We start from the raw sequence: 26,033 nt of genomic DNA on the forward strand, positions 1-26,033 counted from the left end.
ACCACTCAGACAGAGGACATTGTGGGAGAAGCAGGGCTCTGGTACTCAGGAAGGCACAGGTTCGGTGCAATGACAGACAGACACAACACACTCAGGGAGGTTTGAATCTGCTGCAATTTTACTGAAATCTGCTTTGTGGTTATATACAATGCTTGAACAGGAGCTAATTTTTTGGTCCCTTGCCAGGGTACACTCAAACAATAACCAAGAAAAAGTTTAACAGTTTACATGAAGTACAGAACAGAAAGCAAGACAGGAAATAAATTTTCCTGAGAATCAGACTGGTGCCAGACAGTGGTCATACACCTCATTTACCTCAATCTCTAAATATCATCTCTCGGATAACAACAGGACAGCCGGCTGTAAGGAATCTTTAGTCTTTTATTCTTTCTTAGCCAAAATTTATGTAATTGTCTTTTTAAAGATAGGATAGTTCCTTTTGATAATAGGCAAGCACAGGGACGTGATCTGGCCAAGTGTTCTATAAAATTTAAAGAATAATATAATACTCTGTTTCCATCAATATTAACCCATCTATCACCTTTTTCATCGTATGTCCCTGTGTAGGGCAATGGCTCTGCAGTGGTCCTGTATCCACTCATGCTGTCTTTACCTAAAGGAGGGGCCCACCACCTTCCTCTAATTAAATAATGTTTTCTTCCATGTAACTACTTGATAGGAATTCCTAAATGTTTGGATTTTAATTGACGGGACTTTCCCCTCTAATAGCCTTAATTCTTTCACAATCTAGGAGGTCTGGATTTTCCACAGTTAATTCTTCCTGTTGTAAGTTATTGATCACAACTTTTAGAGTTTCATTCTGTTTCTACTTAATTTTTGCTAGTGCTTTCAAAAGAGGCATGGTCCATAAAGACCAAATAGGGTCTCCATGTTCCTGTTAGTAGAGAAAGAAACAAAAGAGCCAGTATGTAACTCCCGGTCATACCTATTCCAATCAGCTAGGCAGAAAGTCGAGCAGGAAGTGGCCAAGTGTCTCCAGGAGACCACGCTCCGAGGAGCGCGTATCTCTGGCCTGCTGAGCACGGTTGTTTCATGTCAGACAGGCTCCTCTACATTACATACCAAAGGCATGTTGATTGCACTTTGTACTGGTAGAATAACTAGCATATGCTATGGTGCCCGTAGCAACTTTTTATTTCATGTGCATCCTATGCACTGTCTGAATCATCTCTTAGATCCTTGGATCAGTCCTAGAGGTAGTGGGTATTACCCATTTCACAGTAACAATTCTGAGAACTAGAAGGCTGTGACATATAACAGGGCAGAAGCAGGATCTGAACCTATGACTGCCTCACAAGTATATTAACTGCTTCTGGAAATTGAGTGTGTGTTGAGGTGGGAGAATTTGGGACAGTTATGGTTGAAGATCTCCTCAGTTGAACTTAAAGCTAATATAGAACATTGGATTTTTTCCATCAAGCAGCTCATGGGCTCAGGACACGAAGCAGGATTCAAAGCATAAAAGTCAGTTCCTTTCATTATATACTTTCTAGAAAACAAAGAACTCCACAAACAAGTTATACCAGACAGACCACGGAGCGAGTTCAGTTTCTCTGCAGAAGTCCTCTGAAACATAAGCTACTGAATTAACTTGTGCTTTCTCATTTTCAGATCCAAAGCATGTATTCCCTTTTTAAAAAAGAGCAAAGTAGCTCACATTCTCAATCTCAGCCCACCCTTGAACCTGAATCCCATGTGGTTCAAACAGCACTGCGGTAAGTGTTAGCCAAGGGGGAGTTTCGTCTGACCTCAGTGGGAGAGGATGCGCCCTGCCCTGCCCTGCAGAGACTTAATGTACCAGGGTGGGGGGATAACTAGTGGGGGGCATGCTCTCAGAGGAGAAAGGGATAGGGGAAGGATTGTGGGAGGGGCTGACTCGGAGGGGGGCCATGGGCAGGATGTAAAGTGAATAGAAAAAAATTTATCAGGGCAAAAACAAAAACAGAAAATTGATTGTTTCTACTCAAAAATTAGTTTCTCAACTAAAGTATTATTGTTGTTTCTTTTAGCGTACACCATTGCCAAATACGGCATGTCTATGTGTGTGCTTGGAATGGCAGAAGAATTTAGAGGTGAAATTGCAGTCAATGCCTTATGGCCTAGAACAGGTTTGTACTTAAATCACTTAACTGGATTTGCATCCCTCCTCCGTGCCTTGCTCAAACCCAGTGTCTTAGTCATGTGAGGTGAGCTCTCTGTCAGTGAGCTCGTCCCCAGCCTCATCACTGACTCTTGTGAAGCATCTCAGGCCACCTGAGTTTTGGGAAACAAGGCCAACTGTTTACTGTGCACCGTAGCAGCCTTGCTGTCTCCCCGCCTTTACTTGGACTAGTGGCTGACTGCTTGGCAGCATGCATGATGGGAACATCACACTAGAACATATGCAGAGTCTCATGAAAACCAACAGAAGTGTTTCCAGCAAGTTCTGATGGATCTTTAGGTGGAAAGGCTTATTAAAGAAATGGTAGTTGTGGGTGGGCATATGACACACCTGTAGTCCCAGCCACAGAATGACCATTTGAGCATAGTTCAATAGTACGCCAGAAGGTAACAATGCTTGTATAAACAAAGTGGAATTAGGAAAATATGATATCTCTAACCCTGGAGAGAAAAAGCTTTTAATGTTTGTTTGCTTGTTTGTTTGTTTCTGTTTTAGACAGACTCTTTATTATGTAGCTCTGGCTTTCATAGAGCACACTGTAGATCAGGCTGGCTTCAAAGTCACAGAGATCCACCTGCCTCCATCTCTGAGGCTGGGATAACTTCCAGCAGGGTAGGAAGGTTTCACCTTTTGGAGAATGTGGCTTTTGAGCATAGATTTGGAAGTGGTTGGAGCAGCCTTGCTGCTGAGAGGAAAGTGTTCAAGGCTGCGGCCTGATGAAAGATCCTGTGGGTGGAAATGCCTGGTGTCAGGATCCAAGAGCAGGGAGAATGCAGCGTACGGAAGGAAGCCAGAGCAGGAAATGATGTGCTGGTGTCAGTGAGGAAATGGGGGCCAGACACGGGACTTTACTGAGTGAAATGAGTGTTAAACCTAGATTCTGAAGAAGCAAAAGGAAAAACCACTTAGAGGTGACTGAAATAACAGTTACTGATGCTGGTGGCCATGACCAGGACAGTGGCAGTAAAGGTGGGGAGAGGTCTGGTGCTGAGGTAATCCTGAGGTAGCACCAGCAGGATCTACTGGTGGATTGGATGTGATAGGAGACAAGATGACGTCCATGATGACTGCAAGACTGGAGTAACCAGAGCAGTGGGTTACTTGACTGAGATGAAGACAGCTTTAGATGAGCAAGATTAGAACTTGACTGTTGGAGCGTCTAGGTAGAGACTGCTGGTAGGCAACTGAACTCATGAGTCTGAGGTTAGCTGTAAGCTCTGGCGGATTATCAGCCATGAATGATAAAACAAATCTCGAGATTAGCTGACATCTGAGAAGTAGTGATAGGGCTATTGTCATTACAATATGTGGTTTGGATTGAAGTCTGGAAGGCAGGCAGGCCACTTCCAGGAAATGTAGTGGGAGCAGACGATCAGTTGTGTCGTGTCACTACTAGCTCATACAAGATGAGGACTCACCATTGTTTCCATAATCTGCCCATCTCCTCATGTCATGTACAACATTCACCATGCAGTGCGTAGTGTGTAAGTAAGGTTGTCTTGTGTCTTCCTTACTGGAATGAAAACCTTCCAGTTTCAGGTGTCTTCTGAGTCAGTCTTATTGTAGGTTTCAGTGAATATGTTTTTAAAGATTTATTTACATATTTTGTGTATGTGGGTGTTTTGTCTACATGTACATCTGTACTAGAGGCGTAGGATCCCACGAGATTACAGCAATAGGCATTTATCAGCTGCCCTCTGGTGCTAGGAATTGAACTCAGGACCTCTGGAAGAGCAGCCAGGGCTCTTACCACTGAGCCATCTCTTTAGTCCCAGATTCCAGTGCATATTGATAAATAGTAAGTGGTGATTGAGTGTATAGTGTGCCTGCCTTCTGCTAGCTCTAAACTAGACATTCTGCACGAGCTTATGTAATAGGTAGACTTTGACAAGAAGGGTTGAGGAGATTATCAGGATTGGCAGGATTTGCTGAGGCCTTGCTTTTGCTCTGAGGAATTTGTTTTAGGTGTTTTACCTGACACTTCAGAGCCAGTGGTTATTATTAGGCCCGAGACTTGATAATATTGAATTCACAGTTGAATTCCTTGTGATGCATGGAACGAGGAATTACATACAGAGTGCTTCTGAAACACAGCAGGAGGGCCATGTAGCCCATGTTAAAGAGTTAAGAACAAGTTTCAAATGGAGATAGAAATTGAAATGTGATCTCCAGAGGAGGCTGGGGTTAGCAGGGAGAAAACTGGGCTCGTTGTTCATGGACAGCAGGAACAACAGGCAATGACATGCAGTGCAGGAAACCTGTGTGTGGTGGACATAGGAGACTGGGGGTGGATTTGATAGGCCTTGGCTGTCGTTTCCCACTGTACCTGGGCTTCTCCAGTACCTGAGCTTCAGGCTCACTGGAATGTTGGGTAGGGGGCACGGGCATGAGAACTCAGGCTGCAGTCTAATTTGCCAGCTTAACCAACCAGATTTTGTTCTCACTCGTGTGCAGAGGTTGGAACACAGGCTTCACATATGCTAGGCAGGTAGTCTAGAGTTCCTTCGTAGCCTGGAGGCTGGAATTGCAAACTATATTCAGTAGAGAGCTTTTGGAACGCCTTTAAAAAGAAGAGAGTGATAATAAGCAGAGGGGGAAACAGGAGTGATGAAGCCATTCCTTGTTTATGTCGGACATTGAATGACACGTGGGTGATTAGAGAGAGAGGAGGTGGGAACAGGAGCTAGACTGCCGCATTCTTCCTGAGAGAAAATTAAAGTAGACTCTGGAGGGTAGCGGAGCTCAAGGCAGGGGTGGGGTGGGGCGGGGTGGTGGGGTGGTGTCTGGTTCTGTTTTGGTTTGTTAGTTTTGTTTTTTGTTTTTGGGTTTTTTGAGACAGGGTTCCTTTGTGTAATAACCCTGGCTGGCAGCCCTGAATTGTCTGTAGACCAGACTGGCTTTGAATTCACAGAGCTCCACCTGCCTCTGCCCCTCAAGTGCCAGGATTGACTGGCAGCTTCGAGATATCTGTTTTTAAAAACATTTCCTCCTGAATAAAGACTATGTACATCAGGAGCAAGCTCCCTCTGCCACTGCCTTTCAAGGAAAAGGAGATTCATCCTAATTAGTAGCATGGATCCTTGGTAACAGTAAGTCAGAGCAAGAGCAGCCTGCTTGCCTTGGCTGGACTGAGGGTCGCTTCTGCACCCTGGCAGCTGTGCCCTTCAGGGTTTAGTACTTTGACTCTGATGAATTCAACACAGACTGAGAAGGGACAAGGAGCCTTATTTTCTGCCCCCATATAGGATCTTTTCATAGTTTCTGCTGAGTAAAGGGAGCGACTGCCTCTTCACTCTTGTCTGGTCTAGACCAGTAGGAAAGTCCGCTTTGGAGCAGATTTACGCATGCAGGGATGAGACTGTCGGCTGCTGATTTGATAATGGCTGAAATTCCACTCACTAACCTTTCACCTCAGTGCTTTTTGTTAGCCGTAACCGGCTTTTCAACTTGCAAGATTGCTGTACGAATTCTGACCATTCCGCAGCAGAAATCAAAGCATGTTTGCTGTGCGGCTCACGAAGGACTTCTGCATGTGTGGTCTGTCGAGTAGCAAAGAGTCTGCTTGTTGTCTCCCAGTTCTGTATGGAGGAAGGGCTGTGTTTGTTTCTGTCGCCCTCCCCATCCTTGTTCGGTCTATAGAACATTTAGTTCCCCGACCTTACTTTCCTTTTCATCCCCTTAGTAATTTTGACCCATGGTACTGGCTTGTTATTTCCATGTCCTATGGAGTTGTGTGTGTACATGTTTTCTCCACAGCCATACACACTGCTGCTATGGATATGCTGGGAGGAGCTGGTGTTGAAAGCCAATGTAGAAAAGTTGACATCATTGCGGATGCTGCGTATTCCATTTTCAAAAGGCCAAAAAGTTTTACTGGCAACTTTATTATTGATGAAAATATCTTAAAAGAAGAAGGAATAAAGGATTTTGATATCTATGCAATTACACCAGGTAATACTTATACTAGTTGAAAGTATTAATGTTTTTCCATATTTTATACAGTGAACATACCTGTTTTGTGTGTGTTTGTGCAATTATAAAACGACTATATTCTTTTACAAGCAGTTTTTCATCATAGAGAAAACCTCACCTTAAGAGATAGGGAACTAACAGAAGTGGGATTAGGGCTTTGAAAATGACATGATGATGATGTAGAAGGTTGTTTCAGTTATTATCCACTTCCAAAGTAGAAAACCAAATGTCTAAAAGTCAGTCTTAGAAGTCAGAGTGAGGACTTTATTCAGATGTATGACAGATGATACAGGAGTAGATTATTCTTTTTTTAAAAAAATTAATAAAATCTTTTTAAACATTTATTTATGTATGTATAGGAATGCTCTATTTGCATGTGTACTTGCATGACAAAATATGGGATCAGACAGAAGAGGGCATCCGATCCCAATAGTGGTTGTAAGCCACTGTGTGGTTGCTGGGATTTGAACTCAGGACCTCTGGAAGACTGGAAGAGCAGCCAGTGCTCTTAAACACAGACACCTCTCCAGCTCCCTTTTTGTTTGTTTGGTTTTTCAAGATTAGGGTCTCTCTGTAGCCCTGGCCGTCTGTCCTGGAACTCACTCTGTAGACCAGGCCTTGCTGGAACTCACAGAAATCTACCTGCCTCTCCCTCCTGAGTTTTAGGACTAAAGGTGTATGCTACCACCGCCCAGCTAAAATGTTTGTTTTTTAAGAGCACTATCTTAGACTATAAAGATGGATGAACAGCTCCTTCTTAAACATAGTGGTCTGATTTGAGAACTTCTAGAACTCTCCAACGTCCACTGTTTAAAAATAATTTCCTTCAAAATTATAGATGACTATGATAATGGGTTTTTTCTTTATGTGAAATATATTTATACTAAACAGGTTGCAGTGGTCTTCACTACACTCCCAGCTACTCAGGGATCCTATATCTTTTTCTGCACTCTGTGGGCTCTCACATACATGTACAGACCACCACCCATACACACACACACACACACACACACACACACACACACACACACACACACATACACACTGAAAATAAATCTAGCTGGGTGTGGTGGAACCTGCCTTTAATTCCAGCACTCAGGAGACAGAGTTGGGCAGATCTCTGTGAGTTTAAGGTCAGCCTGGCTACATAGTAAGACCCTCTCTGAAAAAAAAAAAAAGGATTAAAAATTTTTAAAATAAATGTAGAAAACACTTGGCAGGTCAGCTCAGATTGAGAATGCAACTCTCCTCCTCACCAGCTCAGTGGGGTTTAGTGTGCCACCTGCTTTCTCTGAGTCTCAATTTCTTTATTATTAAAATAAGAAAACAATTTTTTCTATATGGGATTTCAGAACTATGTGCAAAAATGTTCTTGGCAGAGTACCTGGCACATGCAATATTCAACAGTTAATATTTGCAAGTAGTAAAACAAGTTTATAGCTGCTTTAGTTCTCTGCCTGTGGGTAGATGGATGTGTGGGAGAACCCAAATGAGACACACTCAGGATCCCCAGATTTGGAGCATGGTAAGAATCCCTCTGGGGCTTTCGTGTCAGTGGTGGGTGTTCTGGGTTCACCTCTGGCCTTGCACATGCTAGCAAACACACACTCTTGCCCTTAAGTGTATTTCCAGCTCTTGGCTTTCTGAGTCAGGGTCTCACTGTGTATTCAGGTTGGTGAACTCATGATCCTCCTGTCTATGCTCCTTAGCTCTGCGCTGCGGGTGTGTCGCACCAGACCTGGGTCACTTTAGGTTTTGAGATGTGATGTTATTATGTATAGATTTTTAAATTTGTGGCTGGCAATCTTAGCACTTGGAGTAGAAACAGAAGGAACGCAAGTTTGAGACCAGCTTCAGCTGTATAGCAAGATCCTGTCTCCTCCCCACAAAATCCTGCCAAGAACTAACCATAATGAGGTGCTGTGATTTGGAGATATAACAAAGATGAGCTTACTCTTTCCCTAGGTCAGGGAGGAGAAACCTATAGTTCTGAAAGCTCTCTGACCCTCAGTTCTTTCATGCATGCGCCATATAGATGTCAGTTAATATTAAGATAATATTTTGATAGTTAACTTACTTTCTAACCACAACTGTTAGCTGAAAAAAGGCCCAATGAAAGAAAATAGCTTTGCTTAGTTCTCATGATGGCAGACAGAGAAATGGAGAAAAGACCCGAAGACATGGATGCTGAGAAGCAAGAGCCCTGCTGTCAGGGTCAAGAGAGAAGCTAGTCTTAAGCATGTTGGAGGGCTGTAGGACGACAGGGTCATACGGATGGTAAACTCAGGCTCCTGGGACTATAAATAACAGCTCTTACTCGTTTTGTTTATGGTCAGTCTTAGCTAGAAGGCCAATGAGCAACATGACAGGTAGTTTTAAAAATAATCGTATAGCACATGCCTTTAATCCTAGCACTCAGGAGGCAGAGGCAGGCAGATCTCTGTGAGCTTGAGACCAGCCTGTTCTGCATAGTGAATTCAAAGATAGCCAGGGCTATGTAGAATGACCCTATCTCAAAAAATCAAACAATAACAATAGCATCAACAACAATAATTACAGTGGCATATAAAGTAATGACTTAAATATGGTGTTTTCATACAGTTTGTTCTTGGTGTTCTTGCCCACACCCTTTCCCCATCACTCTGTACAGCACCAAAATTCATAGGGAAGCACAAAGACCCCAAATAGCAGAACAGTGCTGGAGGCATTACACACCTGACCTCCAACTCTGCTGCAGAACAGTAGTGACAAGGATATCATGGTTCTGGTGAAGCAGCTGACATGTGGGCCAGGAGACTAGAATTGAGGATCCCAGGATGAGTCCACATGGCTGCAGTTACCTAATTTTTGACAAAGGTTGTAAAAATTAGGAGTGGAGAAAAGCAGCCTCTTCATCAGATGGTGCTTAGAAAATAATAAACACCCCCCTTAATTAATGGGTTGATGAATTGAGTGGACAGTGGAAAAGAGGAGACAATTTAGTTTGTACAAATCAGATCTCCAGCCAGGATGGTGGTACATGTCTTTACTTCCAGCACTCAGGAGGCAGTGGGTGAGTTCAAGGCCAGCCTGGCCTACACAGTGAGAGATTATGTTTCATAAAACAGAGAGTAGAGAGGGGAGAGGGGAGGGACAGGGAGAGGGACAGGGAGCGGGAGAAGAGGGGAGGGGAGGGGAGGGGAGGGGAAGGGAGGGGACAGGAGAGGAGAGGAAAGGAAAGGAAGGGAGGGGACAGGAGAGGAGAAGAGAGGAGAAGAGAGGAGAAGAGAAGAGAAGAGAAGAGAAGAGAAGAGAAGAGAAGAGAAGAGAAGAGCAGAGCAGAGCAGAGCAGAGCAGAGCAGAGCAGAGCAGAGCAGAGCAGACCTTCAGGGCTCTGGGGAATGGTTGAACATGTAAAATGCTTGCAGTGCAATCAAAAGATTTGAGTTTGGATGTCTAGCCTCAATGTACAAAGCTGAGTATGTTTTGCATATTTCTAATCCCAGAGCTGGGAGACAGGGAGACAGTGACTAGCTGGGTCAGTGAGCTCAGGCTTCAGTGAGAGACTGTCTGCAATGTAGGTGGACACCCTAGGAAGAAGACACTTGATATCTTTTGGCCTCTACAAACGCAGATAAAGGGCTGTGCACAGCCACACATACATGTAGACACACATGCATATATATATATATATATATATATATATATATATATATATATATATATATCCCTATATAAAATAGATATCTGGCCATTGTTCTATGGATTTGTAATACCGTGCTTGGGAGGTAGAGGCAAGTAGATTGCTGCTAGTTTCCTGATCCGTATAGAGAGTTCTAGGCTAGGTAGAACTAGCGAGGCTTTGTCAGAAAACAAAATGAAACAGAAAATTAGATCTTAAGATGAAGTCTGTCATAAGGGAAGCTATAACTGATTTACATAAATTAATCCAACATATTAGATCAAGTAGTTTAACAGTTAGTTGCCTGGGGGCTCTTCCCATAGACACAAAAGGGTTTTTTAAAAGAGATAAGAATTTTATTAAAAGGCTCAAGGGACCTTGGTGGGGGAGCTGGCGGAAGGACTGGAGGAGCGGAGGGGGATTGGAACCCCATAGGAAGAACAATGTCAGCTGGCTGGACCACCCAGTGCTCCCAGGGACTGGACCACTGACCAAGGAGTGCACAGGGAGGGATCCATGGCTCCAGCTGCATATGTAGCATAGGATGGGCCTTGTCTGACATCAATGGGAGGGGAGGTCCTTGGTTCTGTGGAGGTTTGATGCCCCTGTGTAGGGGATGTTGGCACGGCAGGGTGGGAGTGGGTGGGGGAGGGGGAAGAGGGTGGATGGGATGGGGGTGTGTGGAGGGCTAACTGAAAAGGAGATATCATTTGAGATGTAAATGCAGAAGTAATTAATAAAAAATAATATATAATACAAATATTTATTTTTAAAAATAATTTTAGTTTTATAAATTAAAACTATTTAAAATTTATTTTAAAGATAAAAATATTTTAAAAATCCTTATTGTATAATTATTGTAACTTGATTATTTGGGGGTTAATTTTCAGGTCACCCCTTGTTACCAGATTTCTTCTTAGACGAACACCCAGATGCAGTTATGGAGGAAAAAGAATCCTATGGTAAGAATATAGAGCATATTTTACTTTATTCTTTCTTTTGTGTGTGTGTGGATTTTGCCTGCATGTCTGTCTCTGAACCGTAAGTGTGCCTGGTGCCGCAGAAGCCAGAAGGAGGCGTTGGCTTCCCAAGTGGACGGAGTTAGGGATGGTTGGGAGCCGGCATGTGGGGGACGGAGACCAGGGTCCTCTAGGAAAGTGTCTTGTGTTCTTAACTGCTAAGTCATCTCTCCAGCACCAACATTCTAGAGCATGGTATCGATTGATCAATTGATTGATTGACAAGGTTTCACTGTAACCTTGGCTGACCTCAGACTTACAGAGATCTCCCTGTCTCTGCCTTCTAAGTGCTGGGATTAAAGACAGGCACCACTATGTCTAGGTAAATCATATTTTAAACAAGAAAATACAAATGTAAACTTACTGTTTCGTGTAAAACATAGAGTTGATGTTATAACAATATTGTCTTCTGCCTCTGAGCTAGTGGCTCTCAAGCTTCCTGATGCTGACTCATTAACACAGTTCTTATGCTGTGGTGACCCCGAACCATAGAATTACTTTGTTGCTACCTCAAAACTGTAATTTTGCTAGTTATGAATTAGAATGTAAATATCCTATATGTGGATATCTGTATGTAACCCCTGTGAAAGGGTTGTTTGACTCCCCCCTTCCCTCGGGTCTTGACCAACAGGTTGAGAACCACTGCTCTAAACTATTCTGGAACTTATACATATTATGTAAAATTCTTAGTTAATTCTAAAAAAGGATGTTTTGTTTTATTTTGGTAGCTGTCCCAAGTTTTATATTTTCCTTGACAGCCATCTTTAGATATTTTATGTTGGTATTTGGAGGAACTGTGTCCTATCCAGCACAGTCTTCACAGTTGGTCCTATTGGCCATGTTATCAGGGAATTCATTTCAAAGGAGGTTTTGGGCATGCCTCGTTTTTTGTTTTTTTCTTTTGTAACTCAGAGACAAGAAGTCTTGAATTGGTGTGTGTGCGTGCACGCACACGTGCCTGTGTTACATTTTAATCTTTGTGATCTATTTAAAATAACACCTGAGCTGGAGAGATGGCTCAGTGGTTAAGAGCATTGACTGCTCTTCCAGAGGTCCTGAGTTCAAATCCCAGCAACCACATGGTGCCTCACAACCATCTGTAATGGGATCTGATGCCCTCTTCTGGTGTGTCTGAAGACAGTGACAGTGTACTCACATACATTAAATAAATACATCTTTTAAAAAAGCTTATAAGAATAATTTTTCTTCTCACACATGGGTATGCACATTGTGTGGCACACATGTGGAAGTAGGAGACTCCTTGGGAGATGGTTCTATAGGATTTAGAGATAGAACTTAGGTTCATGATGTGAGGGAAGGATTAGGTGGATATATTTTACTTACAGACAAAGTAATATTTATTTGGCTACTAATTCAAGCCAAGTCTTGCAGATCTCTTTTTTACCATGACGTCTTCTTTTTTTCATTTGGTTTTATAACTCAGATGGGCCATCCAAAAAGGTAATTAATATCCCTCCAATTGCAGTTACTTTGTGCAAACATTTTATTGTTTAGGAGTGACTTTGTTTGGTTTGGGTGTTTGTAACCTATTTTAAAACCCGACCTTTTACTTAGGAGAGAGAGCTTTTCAGCATTCACAGCCATAACTGACATGGTTGGCTGCCTTTCCCATCAGTTGTGTTTATGCTTCAGATGCCACCTAATGCATTTAAAATCATTTGGCCTCATACTGCCAAAACTTTAAGGCTCTTTATGCAAATTGCCTTACAGACCCTGTGCCAGAAGTGAAAGAAGAGAAGCTGCAGTTGCAGGAGCAGCCACAGCTGCAGGAGCAGCCACAACTGCAGGAGAAGCCACAGCTGCAGGAGCAGCCACAGCTGCAGGAGAAGCCACAGCTGCAGGAGCAGCCACAGCTGCAGGAGCAGCCACAGCTGCAGGAGCAGCCACAGCAGCAGCCACAGCTGCAGGAGCAGCCACAGCTGCAGGAGAAGCCACAGCTGCAGGAGCAGCCACAGCAGCAGGAGAAGCCACAGCCACAGCAGCAGCCACAGCAGCAGCCACAGCAGCGGCCACAGCAGCGGCCACAGCCACAGCCACAGCCACAGCCACTGCTGCAGTCAGTGCTACCACCAAAACCACACTTTGGAGCTGTAGAAGAGACATTTAGAATTGTTAAGGATTCTCTCAGTGATGAAGTTGTTAGAGCCACACAAGCTGTCTATCAGTTTGAACTCTCAGGTGAGGACCGTGTCCCACCATCTGGAGCTTTTAGAAAACATAGGGCATTTTTGTTGGAAGAAAGCCAGCCTTTGGTACCCAGATAGTTAGCTAGATCCAGGACTACTGAATATAGATACTCAAAAACAGCAAGTAACTATCGATTCATATTTTCAAGTAAAGATTTGTTTATGTGGAAACAGCTGTAGACTACATTGTCCCACCATATACTTTCAGTGTTAGAGATACAGTCTCAAAAAACCAAGCCAAAACCAACTCTTTGTGTTTTCCTATATAATAAAAGTAATATACACTAATGGTAGTTTTAAGAACTACTATAGCTCTGTTATATGTAAACTTTGTTCTCCTTTATGCTGTTCTCTGCCTAATTGTAATCTTCCCTTCTTCCTTTTTGTTTCTGAATTCACGGTCTGTTGCTTCACTCTTTATTTTTTTTGTCCTAAACTCGCTGAACCCTCCATGCTTCTGCTGTGACCTATCTGTCAAAGGCTTAGTTCTGGATTAATCTAACTGCCTGGTTTCCCCAGAGCTGCAGCAAAGCTACCAAGTCTTGTTAGACAAAAACCAAAGCAGTAACATCAGGCGGACTGGTAGATTCCTCTTCAAATAGGTCTGAGCAGCACCTTAGACTTCCTTTCGTTAGCTTACTGCCTCATTTTCCATGGCAGATTACTTTCAGAAACCTGCAAGTTGAGCTTCCTGCATCAGACATAAATCAGTCATCATAGGCCTTCCTCTTCCTCCCAGGTGGATGGAGCTTTTCCCGGCATTGCCTCCCAAGCTTGATGAACTTTACATAGACCCTTCCTCACATGTAGAGTTGGACCTGACAGACAGTGACAGTGAAGTAGTCCATGAGTGACACTAGCCCTAGCCGTACCTCCTCTGGTCTCCTCAGGAACTATTCTGCTAACTGTGCCTTGGTTTGAACTTGTGCACATGCAGCCTCCTTTCCAGCGGTTATTGTAATGTTCTCAACTGTAGTCCATCTTTAAAACAGAACATAACAGTAATCCCAAACCATGCTCCCTGTCTTTTTCTTTCAGAGCCACACTTACTTTTATCTGAAGCCCATTATATTGAACAGAGTTTTCTCCTTCCAGTTTCCTTTGTTCCCCAGGGTTTGCTTTTGCAGTGGTCCTAGATGAGGGCTGTGCACCAGTGGGTTTGTCAGCCCTCCCTGCAGCCCCTCTGCAGGATCCAAGGTGCTTGGGCACTGTCACTTCTGTGTGAATTTCACTGCTCCAGCTTTGCTGTCCCTCTATCAACACACCCACATTACCTCTGTTTCCTCTTTGGAGAAGAACCTGGCTTTTCCTTTTGTTACTCAATGATCTTCAGAACCTAGCACAGTGCTTAGCCTATAGTAAGTGCTGAGTCTGATGGGGGCGTGAGGATTTTAGCCAGGACAGCATGCTAGGGGATTACTGTAACTGTAGTAATGCCGATGTGGGTTTCCACGTAATTTGTCTGTGCAGGTGAAGATGGGGGCACGTGGTTTCTGGATCTGAAGAGTAAAGGCGGGAAGGTTGGACATGGAGAGCCCTCTGACCGGGCAGACGTAGTGATGAGTATGGCCACTGAAGATTTTGTCAAAATGTTTTCAGGTGAGTTTTTCAACTCTCTTAGTTCACTTGTTTTAAGTGGATAATTTTGGATATTCAACTTGTTCCTTTTCTAGATAATCAAGGTTCAGAAACATTCCCAACAGTGGGAGTGCCCTGTGCTGAATGCATGTGGTCTTGAGAGGCTGTTCTTAGGCTGCCTCTGCCTCACCTCTCCCTCAGCTGACAAACAGAAAAGTGAGGTAGATCCTTCTTTTCTCATCACTGAGAAGCTAACGATGTAACATTGGAAACAATAATCCACAAGGACTACTAAGTAGGCTTCACTCTACCTGAACGAACACACTGTATTTTCAGTATGGTCACTGGAGGCTAGAAGTCAGCAGCACCTCACTCACCAAATGCCATAAAGGAGACAGGACTGTCTTGTGCCCCAGTACCTGCTTATGTGGGATCTCTATCCTGGGAACCTTTCCCATGATTTTTGTGTTCTGCCCAGTTAGCTCTAAAAATACCAAAATAATTTTAAGGGTGATTTGTTCTATTTCTTCTATTAGAATACTATTCAAATTGGTAAGTTAACACAAAATCTAAAAAGTTAACAATACTCTCAACTAAGGCATTATAATATTCTAACCTAAAAATCTTACATGTAAGGAATTTTTTTTTTTTTCGGAGCTGAGGACTAAACCCGGGGCCTTGAGCTTGCTAGGCAAGTGCTCTACCACTGAGCTAAATCCCCAACCCCACATGTAAGGAATTATAAAGTATCACTCATATCTTTGTTAAATGGTATCAAAGTATAGTGTGTGCCCTCTAAAACCCCCTTTTTCAGATCTAATAAGGGATGCTCATGTACACTGTACAGTTTGTATATGATGTTTCAATGACTAAAGTAGAACTAGTGTGTGCGCGCTCTCTATATGTGTGTGCTCTGTGTGTGTGTGTGTATGTGTGTGTGTGTCTACTCTGTGTTTGTGTGCTCTCTGTGTGCTCTTTATGTGTGTGTGTTCTCTATGTGTATGTGTGCGTACTCTCTGCGTGTACTCTCTATGCATGTGTGTTCTCTGTGTGTTTGTGTTCTCTATGCATTGTGTTCTCTAATGTGTGTGTGTTCTCGAAGCATGTATGTTCTCTGTGCATGTGTATTCTCTGTGTGTGTGTTCTGTGTGTGTGCTCTCTATGAGTTATGTTCTCTATGCATGTGTGTGCTCTCTATACATGTGTGTTCTCTGCATGTGTGTTCTCTGTGTGTGTGTTCTCTATGTGTGTGTGCTCTCTGTGTGTGTGCTGTCTATGCATGTGTGTTCTCTGTGCATGTGTATTCTGTGTGTGTGCGTGCTCTCTATACCTGTGTGTTCTCTGTGCATGTGTGTTCTGTGTGTGTGTGTTCTGTGTGTGTGTGTGCTGTCTATGCATGTGTGTTTTCTGTGCGTGTGTGTTCTCTGTGTGTGTGCTCTCTATGAGGTGTGTTTTCTATGTGTGTGTGCTCTCTATGCACACACACATAGGTGCAAATGCCCAAGCATATACACACATGTAGAGGCCAAATGAGGATGTCTGCTCTACCATACTCTTCCATAGTCCCTTCTGACATGCGCTCTCTTGAATCCTGGGGCTAGGCTGGCAGCTAGCAAGGCCAGCAATCCTCCTTTCTCGGATCCCCACTCTGCTGGAGTTACAGGCATGTGTGTAGACACTCAGCTCTTTGCTCAGGCCCTTAAGCTTGTGCAGCGAGCATTCCTACCCACCAAACCATCTCCCTACCCTCTTCAGCTTCTACAGTAGCATTACCTGTTTATTGAACAAAACTAGAAAAAGCAATTAAACAAATAAAAATTATTTTTTTACTACACTATTGAAAGGACAACCATCAATTCATTTGGATTAGCATCTTATATGGATTTATGTCCACAAATATATATTTATATATTTATATATTTGTGTGTGTTTATAAAAACAAAATTATATCATCATTTGATGATCTTTTTAAACTGTACATTATAACATTTTAATTAATTTGTGCCTCCTGTCATTTATAATAGTTTGGAGTATCAAAAACTATGTTTAAGCTGGGCAGTGGTAGTGCATGCCTTTAACTCCATTCTGGAGGCTTCAGAGTTTGAAGCTAGCTTGGTCTATAAAGTGAATTCCAGGATAGCCAAGGCTACACAGACAAACCCTGACTTGAAAAACCAAACCAAACCAAAACCCTATTTTCTTATTAGAGATTAAATAGCATTTTTATGCATTTAATAATGATCAGTAAATATTTGTTTGTTTTTGTTTTTTGAGACAGGGTCTCTCTATGAACTCCTGGCTGTCCTGGATTTTGCTATGGGGAACAGGCTGGCAAATGAATTAACAGATATCAATGCCTCTTAAGTACTGGGATTAATGATGTGTAACACCACAGCTAGCCTAAATGTTTGGTAGAAATGAATCGTAGATTTTTTTTAAAAATTAAGGTCAGTTTCAATTAAAAATGTATTATGCTGGTTAAGGTGGCACAAGCTTATAATCCCAGCACTTGGGAGGCTAAGGCAGGGAGATTGTGAGTTCAAGCCTCTATGTAGTTTGAAGTCATTCAGAACTATCTATTAAGACCCTGTTTCAATAAACAAAATGAAACAAGAAGTCATTGACAGTGTCTAAACTGAATAAGTTAAATATACCTAATATCTATTGTGTAATTGCTGTGGTTTAAGAATGAATTTAGCTTGAGAGAAAAGTGTTTTTCACTAGGGCTGGAGAGACGGCTCAGTGGTTCAAAGGACCAGCTGCTCTTTCTGAGGACAGATCCTTGTGGCTAACAAGTTTCTGTAACTCCAGTTCAGGGAATTTGACAAACCCTTTTCTGGCCTTTGCAGGCACTAAATGCACATGCTGCATAGACATATATGCCAGCAAAAACCATACCCATAAAATAGATATAGGTGAATCTTAAAAAATCATTTTCGTCATTTTATAGAGGTGGTGACCAAGACTCTGATAAATTAACTAATCATCCCAAGATCAGATACTGAGTGACTAGATACTGGAGGTAGGATATGAATCTATATGTCTCCATAGTTATTCTCTAAACTTAGCTTATTATTCAGGTGTGGGGAGGTAGCTGGGTGATGGGGTGTGGGGGGCATGCACATGCCACAGTGAACTGGTGGAGGTCGGGATAATTTTGTAGAAAAAGTGCTGGGCATCTGACTTGTATTGTCAGGCTTGCACAGCAAAGGTCTTTACCTGCTGAGCCATCTTGAAGGCCCCGCTTGCTCTTAATTATTCTGCTGCTCTGACTGACCTTCTAATCAATGGGTTGGTGAACCAGCATCTTCCTTTGCATTACTTTAATACAGGACCTCATGTCGTCCAAGCTGGCCTAGAAAACTATATAGCTGAAGATGAACTAACCCTCCTGTCTCCCCTCAGAGCTGGCACCACCACTCATGGCTCAGTGGCTGCTTTAACCTTTCCTTACAAGCTTGAGACTGTGGGCTTTCCGCTTCGGTCTGTGAGTGAGTGTGTTCTTGCATTTGCTGACGGATTCCCCAGGTCACGAGTTATGGGAGGCACATTTTATACTGGCCGTTTAGATTGGGAACATCCCGCCTTTGCCCTTTCATTGTATTTATGAATGCCTTCCTTAGAATGGGTACAGATAAGACCTGGAGCCTAAGATGTCTCTCTTAGAGATCGCAGCCATTTCTATGTCTATTTATCCAGAAGTACAAAAACCTAAGATAACAAATCCCTCTCTTTGGCCAGTAGAGGTCACTGTGTGGCAAACAGGAAGTAATAAACTGTCGATAGGCTCAATGGCACATGCCTGCACTCCCAGTTTATTAGGGGGCTGAGGCAGGCTGATTGCTTGAGCTAGAAGTTTGTGGCCAGTCTAGACAACAAGGTGATGTCTCTATCACTTAAGGAAAAAGGAAAGAAAATAAAGTAAGATTACCTTATCTGAGGAGGCGTGCATATGTGTGTATTATTACATTGTGATTAGTAACTTTCTTTGAAAGTTTTTTTCTCTATAGTTCTGCTGTTTTTAAAAAATGATTACCGTCTTACTAGAATCTTAAAGTTTTGGTTTAGATTCCCCCAAATTGCTAATGGTATTGAACCTTTAAAAATGTGCTTGTTGGTGCCTATTTCTGTAGTGTCTTAGAGAAATGCTTATTCAGTCTTTCTCTGTACACGCTTTAGTAGGATGCATATGGGTGTCTTGTTTGCATGTGAGTCTGAGCACCACTTGCATCCTGGTGCCCATGGAGACCAGAAGAAGGTGTCAGATCCCCTGAACTGAAGTGGAGTTACAGACTGCTGTGAGCCCCATGAGAATGCTGGGGAGGAAACTCAAGTTTTCTAGAAGAGCAGCAAGTGCTCTTAGCCACTGAGACATCTCTTTAGTTCCCTCCTTTAAATTGAGTTGTTTTGTCCATGAACTTTAAGAATTATTTTTATATTTCCAGGTATACTATATATAAATACCTCTTTTTTATTCATTTTTTAAAAAAGATTTATTCTATCTATCCATCCATCTATCTATATCTATCTATCTATATCTATCTATAAATGCTGTCTGCATGTACGCCTGCATCCATCCATCTATTTAACCTATCTATGTATCTATCTATGTATCTATCTATGTATCTATGTATCTATCTATGTATCTATCTATGTATCTATGTATCTATGTATCTATCTATCTATCTATCTATCTATCTATCTATCTATCTATCTCTATCTCTATCTCTCTATCTATCCATGCTTCCATGCTCTGTCTGCATGTACGCCTGCATCCATCCATCCATGTATGTATGTATGTATGTATGTATGTATGTAAGTATGTATGTATGTATGTATGTATGTATCTATCTATAAATGCTCTGTCTGCATGTATGCCTGCGTGACATAAAGGGCATCAGATCTCATTACAGATGGTTGTGAGCTGCCTTGTGGATGTTGGGAATTGAACTCAGGACCTCTGGAAGAGCAGCCAGTGTTCTTAACCCCTGGGCCATCTCTCCAGCCCCTTATTCACTTTCTTGATGTATTTTGAAGTAACATTTTAGAAGTTTTGATAGGAGTATAGATTTACCTTTTTGTTGTTGCTTATGCTTTTAATGTTGTATCTAAGACTTCCTGCCAAATTCAAGGATACAGAGTTAAAGCTGTACCACTTGTATCAGCTACTTTTCGGTTGATAAATGAGGTAAAATGCCATGACCAAGACAACTTACATAACAAAGAGTTTATTTGCCTTCTGGTTTCAGAGGAAGTGTCCATAGGGAAGGCATGGGGCAGGTGCACAGAAGCTGAGAGCTCACATCTCAGCTACACATGAAAGAGGGGAGGGGAGAGGGAGGGGGAGGAGAGGGGAAAGAGGAGAGGGGAGAGGGGAGAAGGAGGACTGGGAGTGGACAGGGCTGTAAATTCTCAAAGCCATCTTGAAATGGTGTCCTTCCTCCAGTGAGTTTCACATCTGACCAATTCTGTACCCTCATACCTAACCAACACCACAAACTGGGGACCAGGTGTTCAAATATAGGAGCTTACAGGGGACATCTCCATTTAACACACAATACTCCTGTGTTAAGACTTTAAAATTTTCTTCATAATTTAAGTCTAGATCCATTTTGAGTTAATGTTATACTGTGTCTGTGGGGGGGGTGAAGTGTGTGTGTGAGGTGTGTGTATGGGGTGGGTGGGTGTGCATTCCATGGCACTTCCGTGGAGGCGGAGGACAACATTGTAGATTCTGTTTGCTCCTTTAACCTTTATATGGATTCTGGATATTGAACTCAGGTCTCTAGGCTGAGCGATCTCTTCAGCCTCAATATTGTTATTTATTTATTATTACTACTAACCTCCAAAAGCATGGAATATTTTCGGTTTTTTGCTTCTGCACCTGCATTTCATATGTCACAGAGCTGAGAGGTGGGATAGGCCACTAATGTACCCGACATATGTTGTTCCTTATTGGAGAGATGAGCAATGTCTAAATTGGCAGAATGTTAGAAGTCATAAAGGTTGGGCATACCTGAAGCACTGTCATCCATGAGCTGCGTGGCTTTGGCTGAGTTAGAATCCTCTGTGAGCCTCAGTTTTCCTATTAACCTTCTGCTCCAGGTTGAACTGGCACTGAGTTAGTAGTAAATACAAGAAGGGACGGTATCTTTCTCTGTAGACCAGTATTATTTGTTAGTTGCTACAATTCTTCCTTCCTTTCTTCCATCTTTCCTTCTTTCCTCCCTCCTTCTCTTCCTTTTTTTCTCTCCCTCTTTCAATTTTTGGAGATAGGGTTTCTCTGTATAGCCCTGGCATCCTAGAACTTTTTCTGTAGACCAGGCTGGCCTTAAACTCAGAGATCAACTTGCTTCTGCCTCCCAAGTGTTGGGATTACATAGCTATAATTCTATTTGTAGTGTCTACATTTCTCTGGTTGAAAATGCTAACATGAACTTTTGTGTTCATAGACTATACTTAAATAATTTTGTAAATAGTGTGTATGTCTGTCTGTGTGTCTGTGTGTCTGTATGTGGGTATGTCCCGGTGTGTGCAAGCATCCTCAGAGACCAGCAGCATCAGACTCCCTGGAACTGGGGTGCTGGGCGTTGTGAGCCACTGGACATAGATGCTAGGAAACAAAGTCAGATCTTCTAAAAGAACCCTTAACCACTGAGCCATGTCTCCATCCCTACACACTATACTAAACATAAGGGGTTGGGGATTTAGCTCAGTGGTAGAGCGCTTGCCTAGTGAGCACAAGGCCCTGGGTTCGGTCCCCAGCTCCGAAAAAAAAAGAAAAGAAAAAAAAAAAACAAAAAAACATAAAAACGTTTAGTGTATGTGTGTTTCCATGTTTATATGAGTTCACACATGCGGGTACCACTGTGCATGTGTAGAGGTCAGGGACAGCCTTGGGTGTCAGTCCTCACTGTCCAGCTTTAGACAGGGCATCTTTGTTGTTCATTACTGTATATGCCATGCTAACTGTCCACAAGCTTCATGGATTCTCCTGTCTCTGCCTCCCATCCCAAAGTTGGAACACTAGGATTGCAGATGTGCACTACAGTGCCCAGCTTTCCTTGGACTCAGAGGATTTGCACTGCAGGCCTAACACCTGTGCAGCAAGTACTTTACCCCTGAGCTATCTGCCCAGCTCCTAACCACTGTAGGTGAATGGTCTCAGTTGTTTGTCTTGACACAGTGTCACTGTTTAGCTCAGGCTGACTTTGAACTTACTATCTGCCTGACTCAGCTCCCAAGTGCAACAGTTACAAGATGTATGCCATCATGCCCAGCTTAATAATCATTCAGTAAATATTTTGTACATTTTTATACCATTTCATTTCTTCATTTTAAACTTGAAACAGTTAAAGAGTTTAATGAGCTGTAACAGATTGGAAAATTAAATAACATAGTATTTGCTATGTTTCTTTAGTACTGTGACCAGCATATGTATAAATGTAGCATCCTTAGTTCTTGCCATTACCTTCTGCTGACTGTCTCTTCCATTATCTTTTGTATTGTAGGGTATTGTTGACATCCAAGTCAGGAAGTGAGAGTCCCTAGATAGTAATGTGACCTGCTGTGTAGACATCTCTGTAACTCTGGAATTCTTCCTAGAGTGCATGTTCTTCAAGTGCCTCATTCCTTAGGACACTAATGTTGCTCTCTGTCTCATTTCTCATTTTAGGGAAGTTAAAGCCAACCATGGCATTTATGTCAGGAAAGTTGAAGATTAAAGGAAACATAGCCCTAGCAATCAAATTGGAGAAGCTAATGACCCACATGAATTCCAGACTGTGAAGGACAAGAAGTAACAATGTTGACTGTTCTCCTTAGAAGTAAGAAGCTCAGCAGTTAAAAATCTGTTGTCTCCCCCACTGTCTTTAAGGACATATATGTTTGTTCTGGAAAAAAAGTAGAATTCTGTATCTATAAGACTTGAAATTGTAACTAAAACAACTAGCCAATCAAGTACGAGTTTAATTAAGTGACATCCTACTACATTGTGGTTTTTCCCCAATTTCCCCTCTATGCCTTTATTTCATTCATTGCCTTCTTGCAGAAAAGTATGTATCATGAACAACCAATTGGTATCAAGGAATAAAATTAGCTGTTTACAAAACTTCTCATGGAAAATGAAGCTACTTTATTTTCACAAAGACAGGTGGGTGAGAGTTGGGTGAGGGAATGTAATTTCTGTAACTCTGACTGGCTTGGAACTCACCCTGTAGACCATGATAGCCTCGAACTCACAGAGATCTGCCTGCCTCTGCCTCCTGAATGCTGGGATTAAAGGTGTGCCCCTCCCCAACCTGGCTTTTCTTTTCTTTCTTTTTTTTTTTTTTAAAGGACTTTTGTTTTGCCCGGCAGTGTTTTATAGACTTCGGAGCATAATACGTGCAGGCAAAATTTTGCTTAACTTACCATAAGCATTTTATATTATTGATACTATTCTACATACCTAAAATTTTCAGCTTTTCACTTTTTTTCCAAATGGGTTAAGCCGACTGGCCTTAAATTCAGGACAGTTCTCCTGCCTAAGCTTTCTTAGTGCTATTATTCTAGACGTGAGCCACAGTGCCTGGCTATGTTGAGTTTTCAAGTGCTAACATATAAAAATATAGTTAATTTTTTTCCTTTTCCTTTTTTTTTTTTTCTTTTTCGGAGCTGGGGACCGAACCCAGAGCCTTGCGTTTGCTAGGCAAGCGCTCTACCACTGAGCTAAATCCCCAACCCCAGTTAATTTTTTGAGTATGGCTTATGCCCTGCAGTAGTCAGATCTATTCATTACCTTCTCAGCTTCTTAAAAACAGATTCTTTAGATCATGTTATCTTCAAATAAAGATGAATTTATCTCTTTTTCCATTCTATGCATCTTTGATTTCTTTTTCTCATCATATTGCGCTGACCCATCAATATAATGGTGAATATTAATGGTAAGAACCTGAGGAATAAAGGAAGACCTGTCTCAAGACCAGAACAATAAGAACAAAACTAATGTCATCCAATACACAAATCACTATATAATTTATTCACTAAATGTATATACAAGCTTTTTCCCTCCAGAGTTAACCGACCAGCATCACAATGAATTAGAACCTTAAAAAATTCCCTTGTCTTCCTCTTCCTCCATCCCTTCTTTCCTTTGTCTCCTGTGTGGAGTCAGGGGACCACTTGTAGGGACTCAGTTCTCACCTTCCACCATGTGGGTCCTCAGGATTGAATTCAGGTCATCAAGTCTGGAGGCAAGCGCTTAACATACCAAGTCACCTTGGCCGCAATCAGAATATTTTATCACCCGCCCCACATACACCTTAGTATATGTCCCCGTCCACAAAAGATTTCAGCAACTTCCTCTTGTTACTGACTCGCCTGCTCGGCATGTGTGGAGAGCCACGCTTCATTCCTAATAGGCTCCTTCACCTGGTGTAATATTATCAAGCTCTATTCATGCCATATATGTGTCAACATTTGTTTGATACATTTGTTGCATTGACATGCGTTTTGGGGCTTTACATAAGTCACTTGAAACCCTGTTATGCCCTGTCACCGTTGGCGGACTCAAACCTTTCCTTCTCGCTCAGGGATTCAGGATTCATGCCAGGTATGGCTCTGTAAAATTCTGCCTCAGTGGCTTATGATACAGTTCACTTGTTTTTCATACCCGTGACTCAAACACTTTCCAAAAAGCTTTCACTTCATTTTAAAATTATTTAACTTTATGTTTATGAGTGCTATATATATGTATACTATGTGTGTTCCTGGTGCCCATGGACAGGTTAGAACCAGGTTCCTGGAACAAGTTACAGATGGTTGTGAGTCACCATGTGGGTGCTGGAATTAATCCTAGGTCTTTTGTAAGAACAAGATCTAACTTCTGGTCATCAGTCTAGAAAGTCACTATTGTGGATTACAGTCAAAACAAATAAAACACATGACAAAATCACAAGGAACATTTCATTCCTTTTTACTGTCAACTAAATTATACATTTATCCCTTTACAGATGGACATTTGAGTTTTTCCAAGTTTGGGGCTATTAGGAATAATGCTGCCTGTGAGTGTTCATTTGAATTATTTGTGATGATATATTTTCATTTTTCTTGGTTATATAGCTAGAAGTTCTGCAGCATTGTAAGTAATTTTTTTAAACCTTTGGCATGATTGCCATTTCCAAAGTGCATAGCACCCTTCAATCCCACTAGCACCAAATGGAGTTCTCATACCCCCACATCCTCATCAGAGAGTGTTTCCCGCCTTTGTCATATTCATCTTAGAGGATGCACAGTTGGCATCTGTCTTAGGGTTTTACTGCAATGAACAGACACCATGACCAAGGCAATTCTTATAAAGACACCATTTAATTTGGGCTGGCTTACAGGTTCAGAGTTCAGTCCATTATCATCAAGGAGATGGCAGTGTCCAGGTAGGTATGGTACAAAAGGAGCTGAGTGTTCTACATCTTCATCTGAAGGCTGCTAGGAGAATACTAACCTCCAGGCAGCTAGGACTAAGGTATTAACACCCATATCCGCAGTGACATACCTACCCCAACAAGGCCACACCTTCAAATAGTACAACTCCCTGACTTAAGCATCTTCAAACTACCACATTCCTCTCTGTGGTCCTCAAAGACTTGTTCAAACACATGAGTCTATGAGGGCCATACCCAGCCATAGCATAATAAAAATGTACAATTATTCCAACTTCCAAAGTTCCCATAGTCTATAGCAGTCTCAACAATGTTAAAAGTCCAAATTTCAAAGTCTCTTCTGAGATCCATCCAATCACTTAACAGTAATCCCCAAAGCAAGACAGGACATCAGCTGGGCAAACTCCAAACTCTACATCTCTATGTCTGATGTTAAAGCAGTTTCCAGATCGCCATTCCTTTTTCATCTTTGTTGACTGCCACAAAATTCTTTCTCCTGGGCTAGTTCCACTCCCTATTAGTAGCTTTCCTCAGCAGATAGCCCACGGCTCTGTCATCTTTAACATCTTGGGGTCTCTAAGGCAACTTCAATGTTACAGCTTCTTGTTCCAATGTCTGGGATCCACTCACAATCATCTGGGCTCCTCCAAAGGGCTTGGGTCACTTCTCCAGCTCTGCTCTCTGTAGCACTCTAAGCTCAGGTTGATCCACTCCACTGCTGCTGCTGTTCTTGGTGATCATCCCATGGTATTGTCATTTCCAATACACTGAGGTCTTCCTCTGCAACTAGGCTTCACCAATAGCCTCTCATAGGCTCTCTTTATGGTGCCAAGACTCAACTTTTTTATATGACCTGGACTCAACTTTTTTATATGTCCTGGACCATCAATTACAGCTGAGGCTGCACCTGCACCAGTGGCCTTCCCTGGCCTCTCACAGTGCCAAGCCTCAACTCCTCTTCATATCCCATTCGTACCTTCAAAACCAGTACTATCT

At 42.3% G+C, this 26,033-nt stretch overlaps 1 protein-coding gene across 1 annotated transcript in view; it reads left to right on the forward strand.

Annotated features, from left to right (window-relative positions):
- Nucleotides 1–22,729, forward strand: part of Hsdl2 (hydroxysteroid dehydrogenase like 2) — a 35,142-nt gene extending 12,413 nt beyond the window's left edge. Inside the window, exons 5-11 of the mRNA NM_001025697.1 lie at nt 1,633–1,736; nt 2,031–2,129; nt 5,939–6,133; nt 10,706–10,777; nt 12,566–13,033; nt 14,512–14,640; nt 22,295–22,729. Of these exons, the coding sequence (NP_001020868.1) occupies nt 1,633–1,736; nt 2,031–2,129; nt 5,939–6,133; nt 10,706–10,777; nt 12,566–13,033; nt 14,512–14,640; nt 22,295–22,407 (1,180 nt within the window). The 3' untranslated portion in view covers nt 22,408–22,729. The remainder of the gene's footprint in view (nt 1–1,632; nt 1,737–2,030; nt 2,130–5,938; nt 6,134–10,705; nt 10,778–12,565; nt 13,034–14,511; nt 14,641–22,294) is intronic.
- Nucleotides 22,730–26,033: the final 3,304 nt, after the last annotated feature.

The sequence above is a fragment of the Rattus norvegicus genome, chromosome 5 (genome assembly GCF_021556685.1).
Source record: "Rattus norvegicus strain SHRSP/BbbUtx chromosome 5, alternate assembly SHRSP_T2T, whole genome shotgun sequence".
Lineage (NCBI taxonomy): Eukaryota > Metazoa > Chordata > Mammalia > Rodentia > Muridae > Rattus > Rattus norvegicus.